The following is a 21821-nucleotide window of genomic DNA, read 5'->3' on the forward strand; positions in this document are numbered from 1 at the left end:
AATTACGTGGAAACTTTCCATCCCGTTTGAAATTTCCAAATTTAGAGTTTATTGATTTGAGTCATAATCAGTTGGAGGGCCCACTCCCACTTTGGCGGTCCACTAGTGTCTATGCCCTTTATCTTGAAAGCAATCTATTCTCCGGGCCAATTCCCTCCAAATGATGCCCAATTTGTACACTTTGTCTCTTTATGAGAATCATTTGAATGGCACTATTCCTCCCTCTATCTGCAACATGCAAAACTTGGGATACTTGTCCATAAGGAGCAATCAATTTTCTGGGGAAATGCCTCTAGCGTGGAGTGTGGGAAGCAAAATTTGGTTTCTAGATGTTGGTCACAACAATCTCTTTGGTAATATTCCCACTTCATTGGGGGTATTAAGTTCACTAGAAGTATTAAAGCTCAACAACAACAATTTTGGCAGTGTAATTCCTGATTCCTTGCAAAATTGTTCTGGTTTGAGGAGTCTTGATCTTGGACACAACAAGTTATTTGGGAACATACCTCTATGGATAGGAGGATCAAATGTATCCTTGTTGTATAGGCTACAATTACGATCCAACGTTTTTGCAAGACATATTCCCCATCAACTGTGCAATCTTCAAAACCTTCACATCCTCGATCTTAGTCACAACAACCTTTCATGTACTATTCCCAAGTGTTTGGATACTTTAACTTCACTGGTCAACAATAATTCTAATGCCTTCAGTATGGGTTATTTTGAGCAAGCCACACTAACACTAAAAGGAGCAAAGCTTGTGTACAACACGACTCTACAACTTGTAAAAAGCATTGATCTTTCATCAAATAATTTACAAGGTGAGATTCCTGAAGAAATAAGTAACCTCATCATGTTGGGCACCCTGAATTTGTCCATGAATCAATTGACTGGAAAGATCCCCTCCAAGATCGGAAACTTGCATTTGCTCGAAACTCTTGATTTCTCGCACAACCACCTATCAGGACATATTCCTCAAAGCTTGTCATCTTTAACCTCTTTGTCCCACTTGAACTTGTCTTATAACAACTTGACTGGAAGAATTCCTTCTGGAAGCCAGCTTCAAACGCTTAATGATTTGTCCATTTATATGAACAATCCATCACTATGTGGCCTTCCTCTCCCAACTAATTGCCCTGGAGATGACACTTTCCCAGCTAGGGATGCAAATGACAAGAATAAAGATGGAAATCATGATAAGTTGTGGTTCTATGTCAGCGTGGTACTTGGCTTCATCGTAGGTTTTTGGGGCATTTGCGGCACATTGATCTTAAAGACATCGTGGAGATATGCCTATTTTCAATTCTATGACAACATCAAAGATAAGGTAGTACTAGCAATTGTATTGAAAGTGGCTTGTTTCAAAAGAATTTTTTATAGAGTTTGATAGTACTAAGTATATGTGATGTTTTCCCCTTTCTACGTTGTATTTTTGGTACTTGCAATTTATGTAAGAAATAAAGTAATTGTATCCATCTTTCAATAGATGTTTCCATAAGCAACTTTATGTATTCTTATTTTCTCATGTGTAAAAACCTGGAATTAATAAAAACTAATGTTTTTTATTTCTACTAATTATCGATAGCATAATACAAAATATGTATATGGCTGTCATCTATTTAATGTTCACTACAAGAAAATGTGTTATAGGGTACCATTTCTTATCAGTGGCTTTGTAAACCCATGTGTCAATATTGTCTAATTTTAGTGTCTTTAACCTTCCTAACACTGTCATTGGTGTCAACTATAAAAATTTTGACACCAAAGTCATATTGTTTTGTTTTTCAATTAGGACTGATTTTCTTGTTTTTTTTTTTTTTTTTTTTTTTTAGTTTTTCTCTCCCATTTTTCTGTAAAAAATAGTTCGATATTCATTTAGTACTACTATTCCACAGATATTTTCACATCCGTATAAATATGAGCCAAATGAAGCTACTTATGTTAGTGTACTTTCTTCCTGTGCTAATTTGGATGGGTTGGGATCTATTTATTGGAGAAAGCAAATCCATAGGGCATGTTATTTGGAATGAGATTGAATTAAATGCGTTTTTGGGGACTGCGTTGGTGGATCTTTACAGGAAGACTGGTTGTTTGGATTGCGTTGGATATGTGTTCCAGCAAATGGTAGTTAAAAAAAAGTGTATTTGGAATGCGATGATTTCTGCACTTTCTTTGAGAATGAGGCTTTGGACTTGTTTGAAAAAATGAAGATCGAGAGGTTGCCGTCGAGTTGTGTTGTGTTTTAAGGGGTTGGGTGGTAGTTGGGTTGAGTGCTTTTTTTAGTTTATTTCTTTCAATTTCTGCAAAATAGTAGAATATGTAAAGGACATTTTAGGAATATAGGTGGGTGAAGAAAGAGTGTTTTAATTTTTTCAACTTTTTTGACGGGTGGTAATACAAGGTAGGGTGGGGAAATGGGGTTCTAGACCTATTTAAAGGTCATTGTGAACCATGCTTTGCCCCGATGTGGGACTTTGAGTCTCAAAACCTCCAACAATATTTAGGAAGGAGGAGAGAGAAGCTAACTGGCTGGCTAAACATTTAAAATTATTATGTCACTGTACAATGATGCCCCAATCCGGATCAGGATCCTCTCCTGATCTAAGGATGACGATCCTCCTGATCAAGGAATGTAGACCGTTTGATGAAAATCTAACGGTTATAATTATTATAACTTTAAAAGGACCTCATGTTTATAACCGTTGGATTTTCATCCAACGGCTCACACTTTTTGATCAAAATGATCTTCTTCCTTAGATCAGGAGAGGATTAGGAGAGGATCCTGATCCCTCCAATCCCTCCAATCCTGTGTTCGCGAGAACCGGAGTACCAAGATTTGATGGCGAAAAACGAAATCTGACGGCAAAGCAGCAGAGATTTATTATTTTAACATTTCTGTCCGGTAAATAAAACGACCAAAATCGGTACTAACTAATTCAACATTAGTTAGTTAAGCCTATGTGATTCTATGTAGTCAACCGCCCTAATTCATAGTATGGAGAAATAAGTTAACAACATACCTAATTGTTTGACAAGAGAAAAGTGAAAAGGTTAGTAGTTGCCAAAGACACTAACCAAAAAATCATTTATGGTTTTAATAATGGAAGACTAAATTTGCAGATGTGGCAGCTTTTACATACTGATTATATGTAATGGGGGATTCCTTTTTATGAACTTCTTCACATGCTCCTAACAATATATGTCACAAGTTTTATCTCTACTAATAAAACACTCATTGTCAACCGAGTATTTATCAAATATAGTAAAAAATTAACCCTTAATTTCAAAAATGTTACTTTTTTATAGAATCTTTCAAATATATCCAAATTTTCACATAAATAGACACAAATATCCTCAAATTTAACAATCAAATAAATTAAATGCTTTTTAGCCAAAATGATTCGTGATATTGACATAACTCCTTAATCTGGTCCTTAACAATTAATGATAATCAATAGTAGTGTTCTTGAATTTGTCTATCGTTAATCATTTTAGTCTTTCTTTGAATTTGTCCATCGTGATCATTTTAGTTTTTTCGTGAAAAATCTGTTAATTGCTCTGTTAGTGTGATGATGTGGCACCACGTCAATCTCACAAATACAATCATATAACGACATGTGGATTAACTTTAAAAACTATTTTTATATTTAAAACTAAAAATGATATTGGTAAGAAAAAAGGCGTTGAAGGCATGGTTGAAATTATGTTGCTCCCACTTGCGGTAACCACAGTGGCGCTCAATGTCGGTGATGAGGGGGTTGTAGGGGATAGGGTTGTAGTGGTGGAGTGTAGAATCGAAGGTGAAGTTGGATCAAAGCTTGAGACCACAGTAGCTAAAAAGAATTTAATTTATTTAATTGTTAAATTTGAGGGTATTTGTGTCTATTTAAGTGAAATTTTTTATATATTTGAAAGTTTTTATATAAAGTGACATTTTTTAAATTAAGAGTTAATTTTTTGCTATATTTGATAAATACACTTGTCAACCAAAACCCTATGAAATTATTAGTTTAATCCTCTAACTAAAACAGAACATGAATAAGAAATATGGGTTGAAATGTAATTTCACACAACTAAATGTTACTTCTTTTTTTTTCTTTCAAAGCATCACTTACATGTAATCCTAACATATCTCCAATTACAAATAAAAATAAAAAACCTTCCCATTACCACATTCTCCATCACTCTCTTCGTCTCACATTCTATTTCAAAAACAAAAATAAAAAAATTTCACACACACTTCGTATGTGCCCATATGCAAGTTAAAACTTAAGAAAACTCAAACCAACCTAACAAACATTGGGTAAGAAGGAGGTTAAGGATTGTGTCATATCCACCCAAAGCGTTCAATGTAGCAACTTAACCAAAACACTGCCCACCATGACATCACTGTGTCGATATGATAGTTGGGTAAATTCACCTAGGCCCAGCAAACGATAGAGAAAGATTTACATACATCTTGTTACATCACCGCTTTGACATTTTAAGTCATTAATAATGTAATGTTGCGTTATTGGTCTGAAGTTATAGAGTTGTTTACTTGAAGAAGTTCTCTCACCAGACACTTCATATATTTGATCAACTAGAGTTCAAAGGGCGCAAAAAAGCTTTCCTCTTTAAGTTGTGACTCTGCTGTAACCGTTATTTGATATGATGCATTTTTCGTTTTGAAATTGAGTACATTTGGCAATGATTCCAACAAGGCTTAGTATAAGTATAGTTACTGGTACTAGCTAATTGCAGGAAAGTCCAATATTGTTATAACGAATTAAAACATACGTACCATATTAATTAAACTGAAATAAAAACATACATACCATATTAGTTAAACTGAAATACATGAGTTCAAATTGAAATCCGAGCATAAACACATAATCAAAAATGCATTTCACACATAGGCCTCGTTTGGTACGTGGGGTGGGAAGGAACATAGTGAGACAAAAGTAGTTCGTTCTACTCCAGCATGCATACCAAACGTAGCACAAGTAAACCTCTGTTCCATCTCGTCCCATTATGTCCCGTCTATGTACCAACCACGCCCATAGTGTCAACAAGTTTTTACATGACAATATTTGCGTGGCAACGAACTTGTCGCTGCAGTTGATTTAGAGCATTTGCTTTGAACCCGAGATTTTGAGCTCGACTACTCCCTTATATGGCTTGTAAACACTCTTTATGCATTGTGTGGGCCTTATGGACTAGGCCTATATACCTTCACCAACTGGCCCATTTACATATTCATTGTTTTGAGCTCTTCTTGTATTTTGTTGCCTTAAGCCCCATACAAAGCACCGAATCGAGAGAATTAAATGGCGAAGGACTCGGGAATAGCCATGGCAAGTTCTGCGCAGCGCTTCTTCGTCGTCACAACCTTCCTTCCAATTCTTTCCAAACCCTGGCTTCTTCAATCCCCACCGCACCATCTCCACCGCCCACAGCATCTCCTTCCACCTCCAAACCCTTCTCCAATTCCCTCCACCACTTCCCCAACCCTCACTTTCTGCAACTCCGACCTCTCTCCTCCTCGCCTTCAGGTAGTCCATATTTATGTTATTGTTGTCGCCATTGTTCAAAGATTCAATTTTTAAAATTTGGGTTTGGGAATAGCTCAGTAACTTGAATTGTTGATTGAATTTCAGGTGCCTCTAATATTGTTGTCATTAAGTCGGAGGATGAATTTAGCAGCGCAGTCAGCAAAGCTAAAGGTAATTTTTTTTTTTTTGGGTTTTTTCTGGTTTTCGAAATCTTTTTGTTTTGAGAAAACTTGTCATATTTTCATACAAATTGTCTGATTTATATATAAAATTTCATATAGATGGAGCTGTGCCAGCACTTTTCTATTTCACTGCAGTGTGGTGCGGGCCTTGTAAGTTCGAAAGACGTTTTCTTTTAAGCAATGAAGTCATTGGCACGAAAATGTGGCGTAATAATGTGCTTTGAACTTATGATTGGTACTTTGGTGTGATCTTCTTGTGCAGGCAGGATCATATCTCCAATCATTGGGGAGTTGCGTGAGCAATACCCACACGTAACAACGTATAAGGTTGACATCGACGAGGTGCGCATTCGAATTGGAATTTAGTCTTCTGTAAACTTGGATCATTTTTTTTTTTTGGGAACCATTTTAGTTCTTTTGTGGACTACTTAAATCCCAGCTTAAGATTAAGGTCAAAACTCGGAAGAACTCTTAAGTGTTGCTAATTATGAAATCTAGTTATCCGTTACGGGTTTTAATTCCCAAGTTAGTTTTAGCAATTATTTTACTTGTGGGCTCATAGCCATCTGGCATGGAATGGTTAGCTAGTTTGAATGTAATTTCGTTTCTTTTTATTTTGGGAGCAAGAATTTTTTCATAGTTCATACCTAACCTTGTTTATTCTATCTACAGAAGGCCTTACAAACACTTTGGACGAGTTGAATATTTCCTCCGTGGTAAATGATTTGCTTTAATGTTTTTGAAGAAAATGCTCCAGTTATATAGCTTCTTTTATTCATGGCACCCGTGGGATGATCTTTTTAAGATGGTCTTTTGAATGGATTATTGCTGGTTCCATCTTAGTAATTCTATATGTTTTAACTTGGATATGGTAAAATCCAAGGTCCATTTGGTTTCTGATCTGTTGTGTGCATTTTGGTGCAGCCTACATTCCAATTCTTTAAGATGGGGGAAGAAGGTGGCTGAAGTTGTTGGTGCTAAAGTTGCTTGCTCGAGAAACACTTTTAGAAAACGCTTCAAGTAATTCTTTAGTACATTACACTACACTTGTGTGCTTTCTCATATGTGAATGTGGTGTTTATATTAAATGCATAATAGCTTTTAATGGTTCAAGTTTCTCCAAATGTGATCAGTTCTATAGCTCAATTTTATATTAAACCCTATCGTAGGATTTCCATTTAATGTATGTGTGTAACTAAAACTGTTGGTGTTGATGACACTTGGAAAGTAGCTATTTGAAAACGTGGTAGTTGCATAATTCATTTGCGCTTGTGTCATTGGAGCTTACTACTAGACCAAATGATATACCATATTGTGAATCAAAAAACTAAAAAACTCTCCGCAATGTGGAACATTCTGTGGTTTTTGGTGTAATTGTCATCTGATGATGGTGTAGGCAATCAACTGTGTTGCTCCAACATCATGTCAATTTCGTTCTAATTTTTAGGGTTATGGCACTTAATTATGCATTTACTAGCTACTTGATTGTCTGTTAAATTTTTTTTTTTTTTTTTTTTTTTTTTTTTTTTTTTTTGCAAAAAGAAAGAAAACCACAAAGGAAAACATTTTGGTGGTGTTAAATTTGGGTTACTCATGTTGTATTGGTTTAACTTGCGTAATTTGTGTTCAAAGAGATGCGTAAATTCAGATTCTTGGACATGTTTGTGAATCTATATTTCTTGTTCTCTTGAACTCCCTCACACTCTCAAACGCGGAGACACTGACGAATTTCTGTATAGTTTCTAGCTTTCTGCTGTATGATCTGGAATTATGGCTGAGCAGTTGTTTTGTGTTCCAGGCAGGAATGAGCGAGGATGAATAATCCGCGGCCAAAATAATAAAAAAAGAGGATCCAGAAATACTTGTGCATAAAGAGGAGAAGAAACTCAAGTAGATTGTAAGAATTATTTTGTGCTAGCTAGCTGATTGTAAGATTGGCCTTTCTACCGTTAACAGTTAACTTGTTCGACAAGTTTGGTTTTTGAAGCTCAATCAAATTTGTGTTGGTTTATATGGTAATTAGTTAAAATCCACAACCTACAAGCACCGACTAAATTAAAAGAAAGCATTCATTTGTATTCGCTTATACGAAAAGGGTGGTGCTATTCACAGCACACTTTCCTAATTAATTTATGTCATTGGATCTTCTCAATTTATTCGATTTCACGGACGAAAATTGAGAAGAGTGTGAATAGTACAAATTCATACGAAAATTGTACAGAGACCTAAAAGTTTGTAGTAATTGGAATACCCACCAAGATATGAAGTGTGTTTACAATGGGTTAACAAAACAAAGTTACGTCATCGTGATGGGCCTAGTCAGAACTACAGACTGATGCATCGCAAATACATATTGTCCTAAACAAAGTTACGTCATCGTAATGGGCCTAGTCAGATATACGTACTGATGCATCACGAGTATATATTGTCCTCGCATAGACGCAAGTCAAACACACTCCAAATGGAGATGGCTAAACTCGAACTAAAATCTTTACATTTGATGACATAACCAGATCGAGCTACAAGCCTACAAGTGAGAGAATAGGATATATCACTGTGGTTTGGACTGCATGATTTAGCCAAATTATGTACACCATAATTCTATGAGAAAAAAAAGAACAGAATCCAATCGTGGGGCTTCTTACTAGAACAGGGCCAGATATCAATGTTGACCTACATTCAAATCGTAAATTTTACTCTCTTAAGTTTCTCATTCTATACTCTTGTTTTTGTTGATTAATTCTCTCTTTATTTATTCTAATATAATGATAGAACAACAAAAATAAATAAAATAAGAGAGCGAAAATCAACATAAGTTTGAATACGAAATTGAGTATTTATGTCAAGAGTTAAACCATGAGCGTCGAAAATTACCATTCTTTTTGAAATCTAGTATGAAGTTCATTTTTAAAAAATAAAAAATATAATTTTATCTCAACAAAATTGGTGAAATTTGAAGGAAATGCCGGTCAACTGCCGAATACTAATTGGGTAGAAAAAGATACATGTCAAATTAAGTGCAAGTAAAGAGCTTAAACTGATAACATTTTAAGGTCTAAACCATTAGTCTCTTTAGGATTATTCTTAATATTTTAACACGATCACGACATCTCTTGGAGAATGCAGATACGTCATATAGCTCCAACCTTCCACCTCTAACATTAAGTTTAAAGATTTAACACGACAGAAATAGGAATCCTAAGCCACCATGGCATCCCCTGATGTTAAATCGCAATTTAACTATTTTAGGGAATATTTTGGAAAGCTAGTTGCCCACTGTATTTCCACGTGCACCTCTGCCTAATTTTGCACCCAACAATTGCTTGATGAAGCTGCTGAGTTTGCAGAATGCATGCATTCCTTCTTGTCTCCATTTTTCAGTCCCTTTGTTTTGTTGTTTGATATAAAACTATTAATCACTGTTCTAAACACATTTAAAACCCTAAACTATGACCATAAACTGCTCAAGTTCCATTTTTCTACTTCTAATCCTTCAATGTTTATACTGCTTATTTCAATTAATTAAACATACGTTCGAATTTAATTAGAAAAAGAATTATCTGCAATGAATTTCATATATTATGCTTTGTATCTCTCATCACGTGATAAAGTTAAAAAATAATGCTTATCCTTCAATTAATTAAACATATTTTCGACCTTAATTAAAAAAAGAATTATCTGCAACGAATTTCATATATCATTATTTGTATAACTCATCACGTGATAAAGATAAAAATATAAATTTTACACTCCAAAATCAGACCCTCCATCTTAATCACCACTGGACTCGATTTCAAGCATATGAGCAAGTTCCAAATGACACACCCCCCAAAATTAGTAGACAAACATGACTACAATTAGGTGTTTTTGAGTCATTCAATACATAACAAAACAGTTTTGAGTAATTCGATGAATTTTTTAATTTAGAAAATCGACAGACGAAGTATATATCCTTTTAAACTTGTAAACAACATATAAACGTATTAATATATAAAAACAAAAAGGAAAATAAAAGGACACACCAGTCACCAAATATGCATAAATGCAAGGAGCTGTAGGTCATATGGCAAAGCTATTTAACCGAGGTAGTGCGATTGTACCTACAGCTTAAACAGACAAAACAACAAATGGTCAACCTATTTTATTTGTTATTAAATAATAAGCCAGAAAAATGTACTTTTTTCTTGTTACTGCATTAGATATTGTACAAGTTGGGTGCCTATATATACCAATAGGATTTTTTTTGGTGAGGATTTTAAGGATTTGTAAATTATGTTCGTTTATTGTACATTATGTGTCAGTTTTTGTCAAATACTATTTGTATTTAATTTTAAATAAAAATATTTAAAATAATTTCTGACCGTACGATGTACAATGAACGGATAATTCATGGATTTCCTGAATCCTCATAAAGAGGATCCGCCGAGAATACAGATTCCCCTAGATAATCATGTTTAGTTGATAATTACAACAGGATGATTGAGAACTGATTTTTTTGGTGGGGGTAAAATAGTATTGAATTGAATCAGTTGATGCATATTCTTTGGTGGGAGGGGAAAGGTTTGTGTGGCAGAAAGAATGGAACCCAGAAATGAATAATGGAAACTGATCAAAAGCTAATGGAACACATTTCATAGTTCCAAAGTTAGAAAATTGTCTGACAGAAGCAAAAAATAAAGAAAGAGAAATTCTATGGAAATTTTTTGAACTGAGAATCTTTATAGATTTTTTATCATTTTACAGTTTAACATCAATTCTTGTATTAGCATTATGGAACATTTTGCTAAAGGCACAAGATGTTAGATAATTTATGAAGAATTCGAATTTTAAAAGAATCTCTTTAGCATTTCTCATAAAGAAAATGCAAATGGTGGATTCTAATCAAATAGTACCTTCACATTTGAAGTGAGAATTGGGTTTTGATTCACAGGCAAAAAATAAATTAGTTAGAACAAAAAGCGTTCAAGTCAAATTATCTAATTATGACATATACTTATTTTCAAGATGGGACTACTCAACAGGAGATGAGACCACACTTCCTATAAAGTTGTTCATAAGTGTTTCTTCGTACTCATTATTTATAAGAAATTTTAACGAAAAATTATATTTTTATAAATCATATTTTTATATTAAAAAGTCAATTCTGATACTATTTATTTTATCTTTTATTTTATTCTTATCGTTAAAACTCATAATTTTTAAACTCTTTTAATTAGTTTTCCTTTATTTCTATTTCATATATATATAACACATACAAATGCAATTTGGCAGGAAAATCGATGCAGGTTTTCACACAAACTTTTGGTGTAATTTATTTGTATAATGTTAATGTTACTAAGAAAATTGTATACCATAAAAGTAGAGAACAATTTCGTTTTTATTTGTCTCGGATCATTTACAAATAGGATATTAACTTGTTTTCCATCGGATGCGGTTTCACAATTCTAATATGAAATTGAGTTAAAAGTTGATAAATTTCTAGATACTATTCAATATACGATTTGATTATATTGTTGAAAATTAAGTTACTGAAGAAGCTTGACCTAACACTTTGACCTGAATGACAAAAATTAATCTTGAGTTAACAAAATTAAGCTTAATTTTCCGGGAATATTATAGCCAGAACTGAGTACGGCAAAAGGGTTCAAGGTAGAAAAATGCATAGTAAATTAAATAGTAAAATGGGAGGCGCTCAGATCACTGTGGAAAAAGAAATGGACTAGGATTTTTTCCTCTCATTTTTCCATATCCTTCCATTATTTCCTCTCATATTCTCTTATTTTGTTTTTCTTTTGCTATAAAAAATTAATATAAGATGTTAACGTGACTTAACCGTGATCGTTCAAATAGAAGTTAAGAGAAGAGGAGGAAAAAAAAAAGGGAGAAAATCCTACTCCAAAAGAAATTGTGTTATAGTATTATTGCACTATTTGCAGTGTAGAGAAAGTACACACCGGTGGGTTGCCTTCCCACCATTGGACAAGCAACCTCTCTAGATCCTCTTTACGAGGATTAATCAATTATGTTTGTTCATCATACATCATACATTGTGCAGTCAATTTTCGTTAGGTATTATTTATATTTAATTTATAATTTAAAATAATTTAGAACTACACAATATACGATAAATTGATACAATTGATTGATTATCCGGATCCCCACAAAGCAAATCCGGAGAGGATCTATTCCCCCACCATTAACTCCACTCCCCATCCTAAAAGAGGCCAGAGCAATTTACAGGAAACAAATTCTTTGTTACGTGACATTCTAATTTAATAATATATTATTATGCGAAGAAAAATTTGTACATAGCAATGCATTATTGGACAAAAAACATTACGTGACGATAAACTTGTTTTATGTAAGTCCTTCTCCCATCCTACACCACATCACATGCACTCTCACCTCACCGAGAGCAATTTTCATAAAATAATTCACCGCTACTCGGTGTTTTAATTTAATAATGTAACTTTTTGTAAAATAAAACTTAGACATGATTTTTTTTTTGTTAAACAATACATTCTGTTAGATTAGATATTAAATTAGTTAACGACGAAATTTGAATTCACGCTGTTATACAAGAACTCAACATTTTTTTACTACTAAAAGTAAATAGCCACTCGTGATATTTTATTATTAGACTAAATTTTGACGGTGAACTTATTTTTTTAGGTCATTCTTCTCACACCTCATCACCCAATCCATTAGACTCTCTCTCTCTCTCTCTCTCTCTCTGTCACAAATAAAAACACATACACAGACTCTCTTTTGTGCAAAAACGACAATAATTCTGAACCTCCACCTGCTATAAAATAGCACTTAGTTAAGTAAGGGTTTTTGAAACCCAACTTGGTTAAAAAAAAAAAAAAAAAAAAAAAAAAAACTAAACCAAGGGCGCAAAAGATTAAGGCCTCGTTTAAAAGAGGCCTAATTGACTAGCTAGCTATTGCTACAATAGTAGCTAAACTTAAAAGGCTTCTCTTTCATACGATCTCCTTCCCACTTCTTTAAAAACAAATCAACACGATTCGTTCATGGTCTTTGGAGAGAAACAAAGCAAGAGAGAGAGAAAGAGGGGAGGGAGGGAGGGAGGGAGAGTTAAAGGATGGTGAGAGATGCGTATGGTGGCCATGGTGGTGGAAACACTATTAAGCCTGCATGGCTTGAGCGTTTAATGGCCGAGACATTCTTTGGCGGGTGCGAGGTCCACGACAGCCGCCGGAAGAATGAGAAGAACGTCTTCTGTCTGCACTGCTGCCTTAGTATTTGCCCCCACTGCCTCCCTTCTCACCGCCTCCACCCACTCCTGCAGGTACTCCGATACTACTTTTCTCACTCATCAAGTTATGTCACCAAATTTCACCGTTCATCTACCCTTTTGCATTTTTACTAGTTTTCCATGTGGCTTCTACTTCTAGCTAGCTAGCTAGTTGTAACTTTTTTCTTTATGAACTTGATCACTTGGTGTGTATTGCAAATTATTGTGGAATTTTACTGTAGAATTCTCTGTCTGCTACTTCATAATTTCCTTTTTCTTTGCTTTCCAGTGAATTCAGGTAGTGCAGTAGCTATACATATGTGCTTTGCCTGAATTGTTTTTACCTCTCTATATAAATTGGTTCTTCGAACAATTAACAAATTCTTGCATAGAGAGAGAGCTCGCTGATTGTGAATTTTAGCCTTGATCTTTCCTTAGGTCTTTCTATCATTTCATTTTTTAATCTCTTAATCTCTTAATCTCTAAGAATTGAAAGTATTTTGCGATTGTTTTTGAAAACTTGTCTCAAAATCTCTTGCTGAAGTGTTGTAATTTATACTTTTAGATTTTCTAATATATGCTCCGAAGTATCTTATACATCAGAGCTAATGAAGCAATTGTACATCTTCCCAAACTTTTACTCAATTTTTTCAACAAAGGGAAACTTTTACTCTCTTGAGTGTGGCCAAACAAACAAATTAAAAAGGAAATTCATGACGAAGTTAATTGTTGTTGAATTTTTGAATCCGTCAAAACTGTCTTATTCAATAGAACTACTCTTCTAGTTCAGGTCATCTCTCCATGCAATTGCAATTGAATGTATTTTTTTTTTTTTTTTTATAAAAATATAAATATGGTATTCCAAAAAGGTTTCATGATGCCTTCTTTGATTCCCACTTCTTTTCATTTGGTTTGTATCCTACAAATGGAAGATTTTGTTTCTATCCATTTCCACCCTACAAAGGTCCTCAGCTGTCGCCTTCAATAACAGCGAAACTTTGACCATATAATAATTTTTTCCAAATTTTCATTTTCTAGTGTTTATATTCCCAAAAGATCCCACTCCTTTTAATTCAATTCAATTCAGCTCTCAGTTCATTTATTTTTCCTTCATGTTTGGTTGCCTAGCTACTCATTTCACCTAAATTTCCAACTGGTTAATTTATTATTGCCTGATGAGGTAAATAATTGGCTCTCGAACTTTTTGAAGTTGAAAATTGTACTTGGTCTACGCAAATTTACTTAATTACTTTCAGTCGCATGTTGCAGAAAATTTACCTCAGCGTTGTTAACTGTATGGGAAATCACCATTTGTGGCTGTAAACAAGTCCAATTAACATTGTTTTGGCTTTCATGTGACAGATTAGACGATATGTATACCATGATGTGGTTCGATTGGGTGATCTTGAAAAGCTGATTGACTGTTCCTATATCCAGGTATGACTACAAAATAAAACCAAGAATCTGGTAGCAGAATGGTATGGTAATATTCATCTGCACTAGTAAGTAGAAGGTTTTAAAGTTTAGTTCACTTGCATGATAAGTTCAATACTTAATAATTATGGTAGTCTCATTCTGTGGTTTAACTCAAATCTCCCGTCTTGAGTTTGGTATGCATAAAAGAATTCATAGTAAGTAATTTTTCATGTACTTTCCTAGGAGATTGAGAAATACATTTTTCGCATTATAATGTTGGATAAAGTTGATTTTTCACGTCCCAAATGCAGTGAATATCGTTACATCAAACCAAAAAAACAAATGAGTAAAAGAAAAAACGAAAACGTGAAAGAGTTAAAAAGAAAATTACTTTTTATTTTTTCAATTGTGTTAACAAGTTTGTTCCTTATTTGGCAGCCTTATACAATTAACGGTGCCAAAGTGATATTCTTGAATCAGAGGCCGCATACACAGTCCAGGACTTGCAAGCAGGGCTCTGCCAATATCTGCCTCACTTGTGACAGGATTCTCCAAGAGCCATTCCACTTTTGTTCTCTCTCGTGCAAGGTCCATTCATCACCATCTTCATCTCTCTCTCTCTCTCTCTCTCTCTCTCTCCAATTGCCTATTTGAGGGCTTTTGATATTTTCTGACACACACTGGTTCTAAGCCATCGCCAATGTTCTTACTTAATTTGCTATATATCTTGGAAGCATCTCTGCTGCTTTATGCATGGCTTCAAGATAAGTAATAAAAAAGAAAAATCCTATTTGCACATTCACTTTTATTCAGTTTACTGGTTTTTTTTTGTCTCCACCTCAACTATGGTCTTGATATTTTGTTTTCTTAGATCCAATAGTATTTAGAGGCCTCAAGGGTTTTTCTCAATTTTAGGATTACGTTACAGGCAGATACTATCTCTCTCTTAATCTAGTGGTATATCTTGTAACAAATATGTATGTTACAGGTTGACCATCTGGTGTACCAAGGGCAAGATTTATCTGGTATACTCTACCGATTTGATGCATCCGACTTCACGATCTCTCAGTTTGAAGGATTACGCATGGACAGCTCAGAGATGACTGAGGATGATGGTCACATAATGTCTAGCTCCACCATAGAAGACCCTGTGCAATACAGAGCTTCGTCATGCTCCAATGAAGCCACCAGCGATTCAATAATGTCGCTAGAACCGGGGGTTATCAAGAAGAAGAAGAAGAAAAGCAGCGGATTTCTCCCGGGGATTGTCCTCTCCCTTGGCAGCAGGCGAAAGGGTGCTCCTCAGAGAGCTCCTCTTTCTTAGAATGAGACTTTGGGAAATAAATAAATAAATCGTAGGGTTAATTAAAATTATTGGCATCATATGAATGTTAGGTACTAAGGTTGGTCGGGCCATGCACGGTTAATATTTAGATCAATTTGTCTCTGTATTTGCATGGGGCATTTCCATTACTGACTTAAGGTGGCTGCAGAGAGACTGAACCATTGAAGGGTTTAGCCTCTCATGCATCATCTCCACCAATTTTGTATCTAAGCAGGTAATGGCGGTTTGCGAGTGTATACTATATATTTGTTTTTAAGCTACTATAACTATCATATTGTGTGTTTTTTTTTAAATATTTAAATAGGCATATGGTTGGACAAAAAAAACAAGTAATTTTGAATTCCGATAAGATCATTTCCAATCTCTCTATTAAAACCTAAAATTTTTTAACCCAATAAATTTATTTCAATTTTAACTCAAAAAATTTAAGTTTTAACTAAAAACAGTTTTTCTGCTCCATTATGCAAGGTTAAATTTTTAGTCCGAAATTATTAAAGAATAAATTTAGATTATATTTTTATTTAAAATAACTTTTTTAAAATAAATTATGTACACTATTTTAATTTATTTTTATAAACCTTTTAATCTAAAAATATTTAGATTTTAATAAATATTGAAAAATTACTAAACCGACCCCATGAAACACTGTGAAAGAATATGAAACACAATTAAATAGTTTTTTTAATTACTTTAACCTTTGGATTTAATTTTGGGCCATTAAATTTTTTTTACTGTTAGATTTTATCATATTCAATCTCAACCATTGAATTTAATGTATGTAAAACCCAAATTTTAGGTTTTAACTCAAAACTTATTTTAGCCTCAACCATTGGAGAATGATTGAATTAGTTTAAAAACCTAAATTTTGGTGGTCCAACCTTTTAATCCTAGCCTAACTTCTAGGTTAAATTTGCCCAAATTTTAGTTTTAACACAAAACTTATTTTCTGCCCCACCATTGGAGTAAGATTGAGTTAGTTTAAAACCTAAGTTTTAGTTTTTAACCCAAGGATTGGAATGGTCTAACGGTACTGAATTTCACACTATTTAAAAAAGGCCAAAGAAGAAAATGTGATTGTAATAATTAATTATTTTTTCAATAAATTAGCTTCTTTTTGTACAAGCAATATTATGTGGAGAAAATCGAGCGTAAAACCCCTGAAATGCAGGCCTATTTGACTGCAAAATTATAGAGAGACATTGAAGAATTATAGAGAGATTTGAGGTGAGAAAGTGTCTTTATTTATAGTAGTAGGGAACCTAAATTCCTTACTCCAGTAGGATTACAAGTCTAATAGGATAATATCTAAAGATAAAATATGGTAGAATCCCATAACAATTTCTTAGGATTTACACAATCACATTCCTAAACTATTAGGACTGCAACATGAAATTACTAATAAATTCTCTATATTATTTGAGCTACACAGCCTCATCACATTTTTTTTACTAATATAAGAAATCTTGAGGATTTCTAATATGCTTAAAAATATATTGTACACCTGCAATTGTTTTTGGTAGATTCCTAGAGAAGTTTATTATATCCAATGTAAGGGGGTGGGTTTTCCAGTCTTGAGAAATGATGTAAAGTTGCGAACTATCGAACATGTGATGATATTTGTGATTATGGTCAAATCGGTGTCCTTGTTGATTTAAAAAACCAACCCACAAAGTGAAGTACTTATAGGGTGGGATAGGTTTTTATGTGTATTTGAAACGCGAATTAATACATTATATGCTATAATATAAGTGAATAAAATAAACATTTTATAGTTTACTTATATAATGAATGATAGTAGTGTACCGGCTTATGAAAAATCTCTCTTTCGTTGGGAAGCAGGAAAATTCACGGGAAGAGGTAGGATCCAAATTGGGTAGGTTTTTCATTTGCAAGAATTGTTATAGGCCAATAGCTCTTTTCGGTTTTGGCAATGTGGTTTGACCCGACACAGATACTATATCATTACGACTTGTGACACTTCATCTACGTCTCCTGTGAGTCCCTGTGGTATCTTAGCATAGGCCGGATGCAGAGGCACAAAATAGCTCATTTCTCCATTGGACGGGGTTCCATAGGCTCCCACGACGCTAATCCTGCAAATTCCTCTTTTTCATATTCTTTTTGGATACAACATCCATTTATTGATGAATTTTGGGATCCATGTGCCTGAACAACTCAGAGTCATTGAAGCGCATTGACTTTACATGCATTAGTTGCTCATAGTCATTTATGCACGTGCGTTACAGTATATTCAAGTTAGGGTCTGAATATTTGAGTTTACAACTTAGTTCTTGTTTTTTCTTTTATCAATAGACTACTCAATGCAAACTTGTAAGCTCAAATTTCTTCCCCAAGTAAAACTAACATCAACTAATTGTGATATATCGTATGTGCATTATTCTCATCTCTTTTTGTACCTCTATCATTTCTCTAAGAGTATCTCCAATGGTGCTCTAAATTTTGTCCCTACCATCATATGTCCTTATGTATAGGGTGTAGAAGGTTTCCAATGAGGTTGAGTTAAAGTCCCTCTGGTAGGAGGACTTGTCGGAGATCTTAAAAAATTCCACAAATGTGAAAACCATATGGGGACTCAAATAGTAGGCTCCAAGGTTGATTTTGAGTGGAAAACAAACCCCACCCACATAAACGATGCACAACAACGTCTCTCACTCCATATTCACATGCAGCTGCAGGTTATTCGCTAACAATTGCCGATGCAGCGTCAAGCAAGGGCCTCACACCGCACTTGTAAACTTTTTATTTTACCGTTGGAAAACCAATAGTCTAGATAGCCACCGTTTTTATCAACAGTCATCGTACTCCAATGAAATTGACAAAAAATTTTTAATCTTTTAATCACTATATTATAAATTCTACTGTAAGAACCTTCCATGAAAGACAATATTCCTCCAGAAACTTGATATTTTCTTGAAGCCCCGTATGTTTCAGAAGGTGAATAAGATGGGAGAAGACTCATGATTTGATATCGAAGAAGCATCTTGCGATCTTCTCTCTTCAGGTTCTCGTAAAGTAGTGAGTAATGCTTGCTATTAGTTAGTGTACAACTACAACGGTACTAGCTACCCTATAAATTAGGGTAGGCAAGATCTTAAACGACAGAAGGATCTTGGGTTTTAAGGGGTATGGGGGATTAACAAGAGGCCACATTTTGTATGGGATCGTTGAGGAGGACGGACTTGGACACAACTAGTCTACAATCATTACTGGTGTGACCTGGTTTTGCAGATCAAGATAACAATGATAAACCCGAGGCTTTGCTAAGCTTCCCGCCAACAAAGTTCTCAGCTTTTCTATTACCTTCTTTTTCACTGACAAAAATTTTTCATGTAATTTATTTACCAAAAAAACCTTTCATGTAATTTGTTATAGAAAAATGATTTTGCGCACTCATTATTTATTTTGCACATTGTTGTTTATTTTTTTATATGTTGATTGAGTAAATAAAAGAATAATAAATAAATAATAATAAGTGTGTAAAAATCACTTTTTTTTGTTGCATCAGTCAGTTATTTATCCAGAAAGATAATGATGTAATAAGATAAATGAAGGCAAATTATAAAAGAGATAAACAAAGGGGTATACAATAAAGGATATGTCAGTTTGTCCTCAATTTTCTGATTTTTGAATCCTGGTATTACTATGTCATAGTAGGCATTATCTTTCTGCATACGTTATAGGAGTCTTTTTGGTTCTGTTCAATTTGTGAGGACAGTTCGATGGACACAACAAACCTTAATGCATAAAGTAATTTAAGTTAACACATTTTGATATGATTTCAGCTAATTAAGTTTCTAAATTCAGTCTAATAGACCCAGATATACTGGATAAGTGTTAAACTTAAGATAATACTTGGATCTCTTTATTGAAGAATGCACATATATTACCAATGTATTTTCATTGTATAAATTTATAAATTTTTATAATCAAAATTATTCAATTTATTAATTTTCATTTGAGGTATGTAGTATGGCGTGACCAAGAGTTATGTGTGAGCGCACACAAGAAGCAGAATCCAGTTTTCCAGTCAAGTATAACCACAAAAGCACCTACTAGGGTATGGCTTTTAGGATGTGGGATCAGAATGGCATTATTGATAGGTGGGGTCAGGTGAAATCACATGGCTATGTCCCGTTCTGTTTTCGGTTTCCATTGTAGGAACCAACCAATCTGCAAACAGGAGGGGGATTCTCTTCCTTCTTAATTTTTTTTCCTCTTCTTTTTTCTCCTATTTGAACAATTACAGTTTAGCCACATTAATATTTTATATTGATTTTTTTATAAAGATAATAAGACAAAAAATAATATGTGAGAGGAGAGAAAGAAATGAGAGAATCCATAGTTGGGGTTGTTACAGGTGGCAAGTCTGCCATGCAGAAATATTATTTTGACTCATCCACTATTTCTCTTGCAAGGATACAAACCACGTGTATGATAAAGTATCACAATTAGGGTTTTTATTTGTATAGTTTTGTACAATGTATGTAAATATTATGTTAGACGCGAGTTATTCAGTCCATTGAATTGCCCTTGATTTGCAAATTTCTAGTATGGCTTTTCAGTTGATGATCTTCCTGTAAGAATCCTCAGATATCGTTTTGTTAGTTGAGTTTTCAATTTGTGTTAAATAAGGGTAAATGTTGGGAGTAAAAGAACTGTGGAAGTGTTCATCAAGAATGCTCCAATATGTAGGTGTAAGAACTGATCTTTGTAAAGTCTGCAGAAGATATGAATTACCCTAAACCCTAAAACTTTTCTCTACACCAGGCGTACAATTTTATCAAATAAATATGAATTACAAAAGAATGCAGAAGATATTTTCCTGTTAATAATGTTTCTATGTTACACGTTCTTATTGTCTTGCTAAAGGGTTTTATTTGTTTATTCTGTTTCATCAGAAGGTGGATTGGTGGAAGTTGTTCAAATAATTCCAATAAAGAAAGAAGAAAAGAAATACTGCCCATGGTCTTGAGTTGTGGACTACCATGCAGGATGCAGTGTAGAAAGCTTGTATTATGGGCTTGGATGAGCATTCCAATGTGAACGTGTGTTGCATATCTAAGTTTTCGAGAGAGAGAGAGACAGAGACAGAGACGGAGACAGAGAGAGAGAGGGATGGAAAGAAGGGGGGATTGTGTGATTTTCAAGGAGGAACAAGCTCGAGGTAATCTGAAAATCATTATTCAGGTTGTTGGATTAGAGTAGTGTTTATTTTATAACTTTTAATTGATAAAGTTTTGGTTAAAGATGAATGATTAAGATTTAACAATAAAATTTAAAAGTATATGATATTTTGTACTGTAAAATTATCTTAAGAGTATTACAAGAAATAATATATATATATATATATTGACACTACGGTTATGGTTATGCTACCAACTATCCACGCTACCTCCTTCCATTTGAAGGTAGATTTTTTCGTACAAGTTACAACTGAGAGTATATTCTTTTATTAGTATCACTATCATAATGTGATATATATATGTTATATAATGAGACAGTGATAAGAATATAAACTTTGTTACATATTAAAATCTCTCCATCTAAAGCCTCAAGCTTTCTACGACAATATATGAAACTCAGCTTTTGTTTTTCTCATAACTTTTCATGAAACTTGATTCTCATATTACACATTATGAAACCCAACGTGATAATGACATGATACAAAAGAAAGTTTCTCTCCATTTACCCAAAAGAAAGAAAGAAAGAAAGTCTCTTCAACTTTCTTTTCAACTTAAGTGATGCTTATCTGCACCCTACATCTTTGTATTGCATACAAAATACAATCATCTTGTAGTGCTCCATGAAATAATGGCATGGCTAGCTAAAACGAAAAATGCAACTTCCTTCTCAGCCTTCGGAGCACTTGCATGCATATTGAAAATACAACTATGTTAATGTAATTCTCAATGAAATAATGTCATGGTTGAAATGAAAAATGCAAGTTTTTATTTTTGTGGTTAAACTTATATACACCCTACATTATTGCCTTACATTGAATCATAATTGTGCTGTAGATTTGTTATAGTCAGCATGATTTTTTTTTTTTTGACAAGAAACGATAG

General features: G+C 33.9%; 3 protein-coding genes across 3 annotated transcripts; all 3 read left to right on the forward strand.

Annotated features, from left to right (window-relative positions):
* The first annotated feature begins 163 nt into the window (after positions 1-163).
* Positions 164-1387, forward strand: LOC103955849 (receptor-like protein EIX2). The gene has a single exon (XM_009367756.2). The coding sequence runs from the start codon at positions 164-166 to the stop codon at positions 1385-1387; it is 1224 nt and encodes a 407-aa protein (XP_009366031.2).
* Positions 1388-5155: 3768 nt separating this feature from the next.
* Positions 5156-7727, forward strand: LOC125476429 (thioredoxin O1, mitochondrial-like). The gene is made up of 7 exons (XM_048582607.1): positions 5156-5534; positions 5640-5705; positions 5816-5866; positions 5979-6058; positions 6389-6432; positions 6641-6736; positions 7515-7727. The coding sequence occupies exons 1-5, from the start codon at positions 5156-5158 to the stop codon at positions 6416-6418; spliced, it is 606 nt and encodes a 201-aa protein (XP_048438564.1). The 3' UTR covers positions 6419-6432; positions 6641-6736; positions 7515-7727.
* A 4786-nt stretch (positions 7728-12513) lies between these two features.
* Positions 12514-16007, forward strand: LOC103953339 (protein RGF1 INDUCIBLE TRANSCRIPTION FACTOR 1-like). Its single transcript, XM_009365083.3, has 4 exons — positions 12514-13028; positions 14337-14411; positions 14829-14978; positions 15379-16007. The coding sequence occupies exons 1-4, from the start codon at positions 12822-12824 to the stop codon at positions 15712-15714; spliced, it is 768 nt and encodes a 255-aa protein (XP_009363358.1). The 5' UTR covers positions 12514-12821; the 3' UTR covers positions 15715-16007.
* The last annotated feature ends 5814 nt before the right edge of the window (positions 16008-21821 follow it).

The sequence above is a fragment of a genome, unplaced genomic scaffold, assembly GCF_019419815.1.
Source record: "Pyrus x bretschneideri cultivar Hongxiangsu unplaced genomic scaffold, Pyrus_bretschneideri_v1 Contig19, whole genome shotgun sequence".
NCBI classification, from domain to species: Eukaryota; Viridiplantae; Streptophyta; class Magnoliopsida; order Rosales; family Rosaceae; genus Pyrus; species Pyrus x bretschneideri.

Bases quoted from the DNA above. Each gene is read 5' to 3' on its own strand.
- LOC103955849 (XM_009367756.2), top strand. From the start codon at position 164: ATGCCCAATTTGTACACTTTGTCTCTTTATGAGAATCATTTGAATGGC.
- LOC125476429 (XM_048582607.1), top strand. From the start codon at position 5,156: ATGGCTTGTAAACACTCTTTATGCATTGTGTGGGCCTTATGGACTAGG. The intron at 5,535-5,639 runs GTAGTCCATATT...ATTGAATTTCAG, and splicing joins TCTCTCCTCCTCGCCTTCAG to GTGCCTCTAATATTGTTGTC. The intron at 6,059-6,388 runs GTGCGCATTCGA...TTCTATCTACAG, and splicing joins ATAAGGTTGACATCGACGAG to AAGGCCTTACAAACACTTTG.
- LOC103953339 (XM_009365083.3), top strand. From the start codon at position 12,822: ATGGTGAGAGATGCGTATGGTGGCCATGGTGGTGGAAACACTATTAAG. The intron at 14,412-14,828 runs GTATGACTACAA...CTTATTTGGCAG, and splicing joins TTGACTGTTCCTATATCCAG to CCTTATACAATTAACGGTGC. The intron at 14,979-15,378 runs GTCCATTCATCA...TGTATGTTACAG, and splicing joins TTTGTTCTCTCTCGTGCAAG to GTTGACCATCTGGTGTACCA.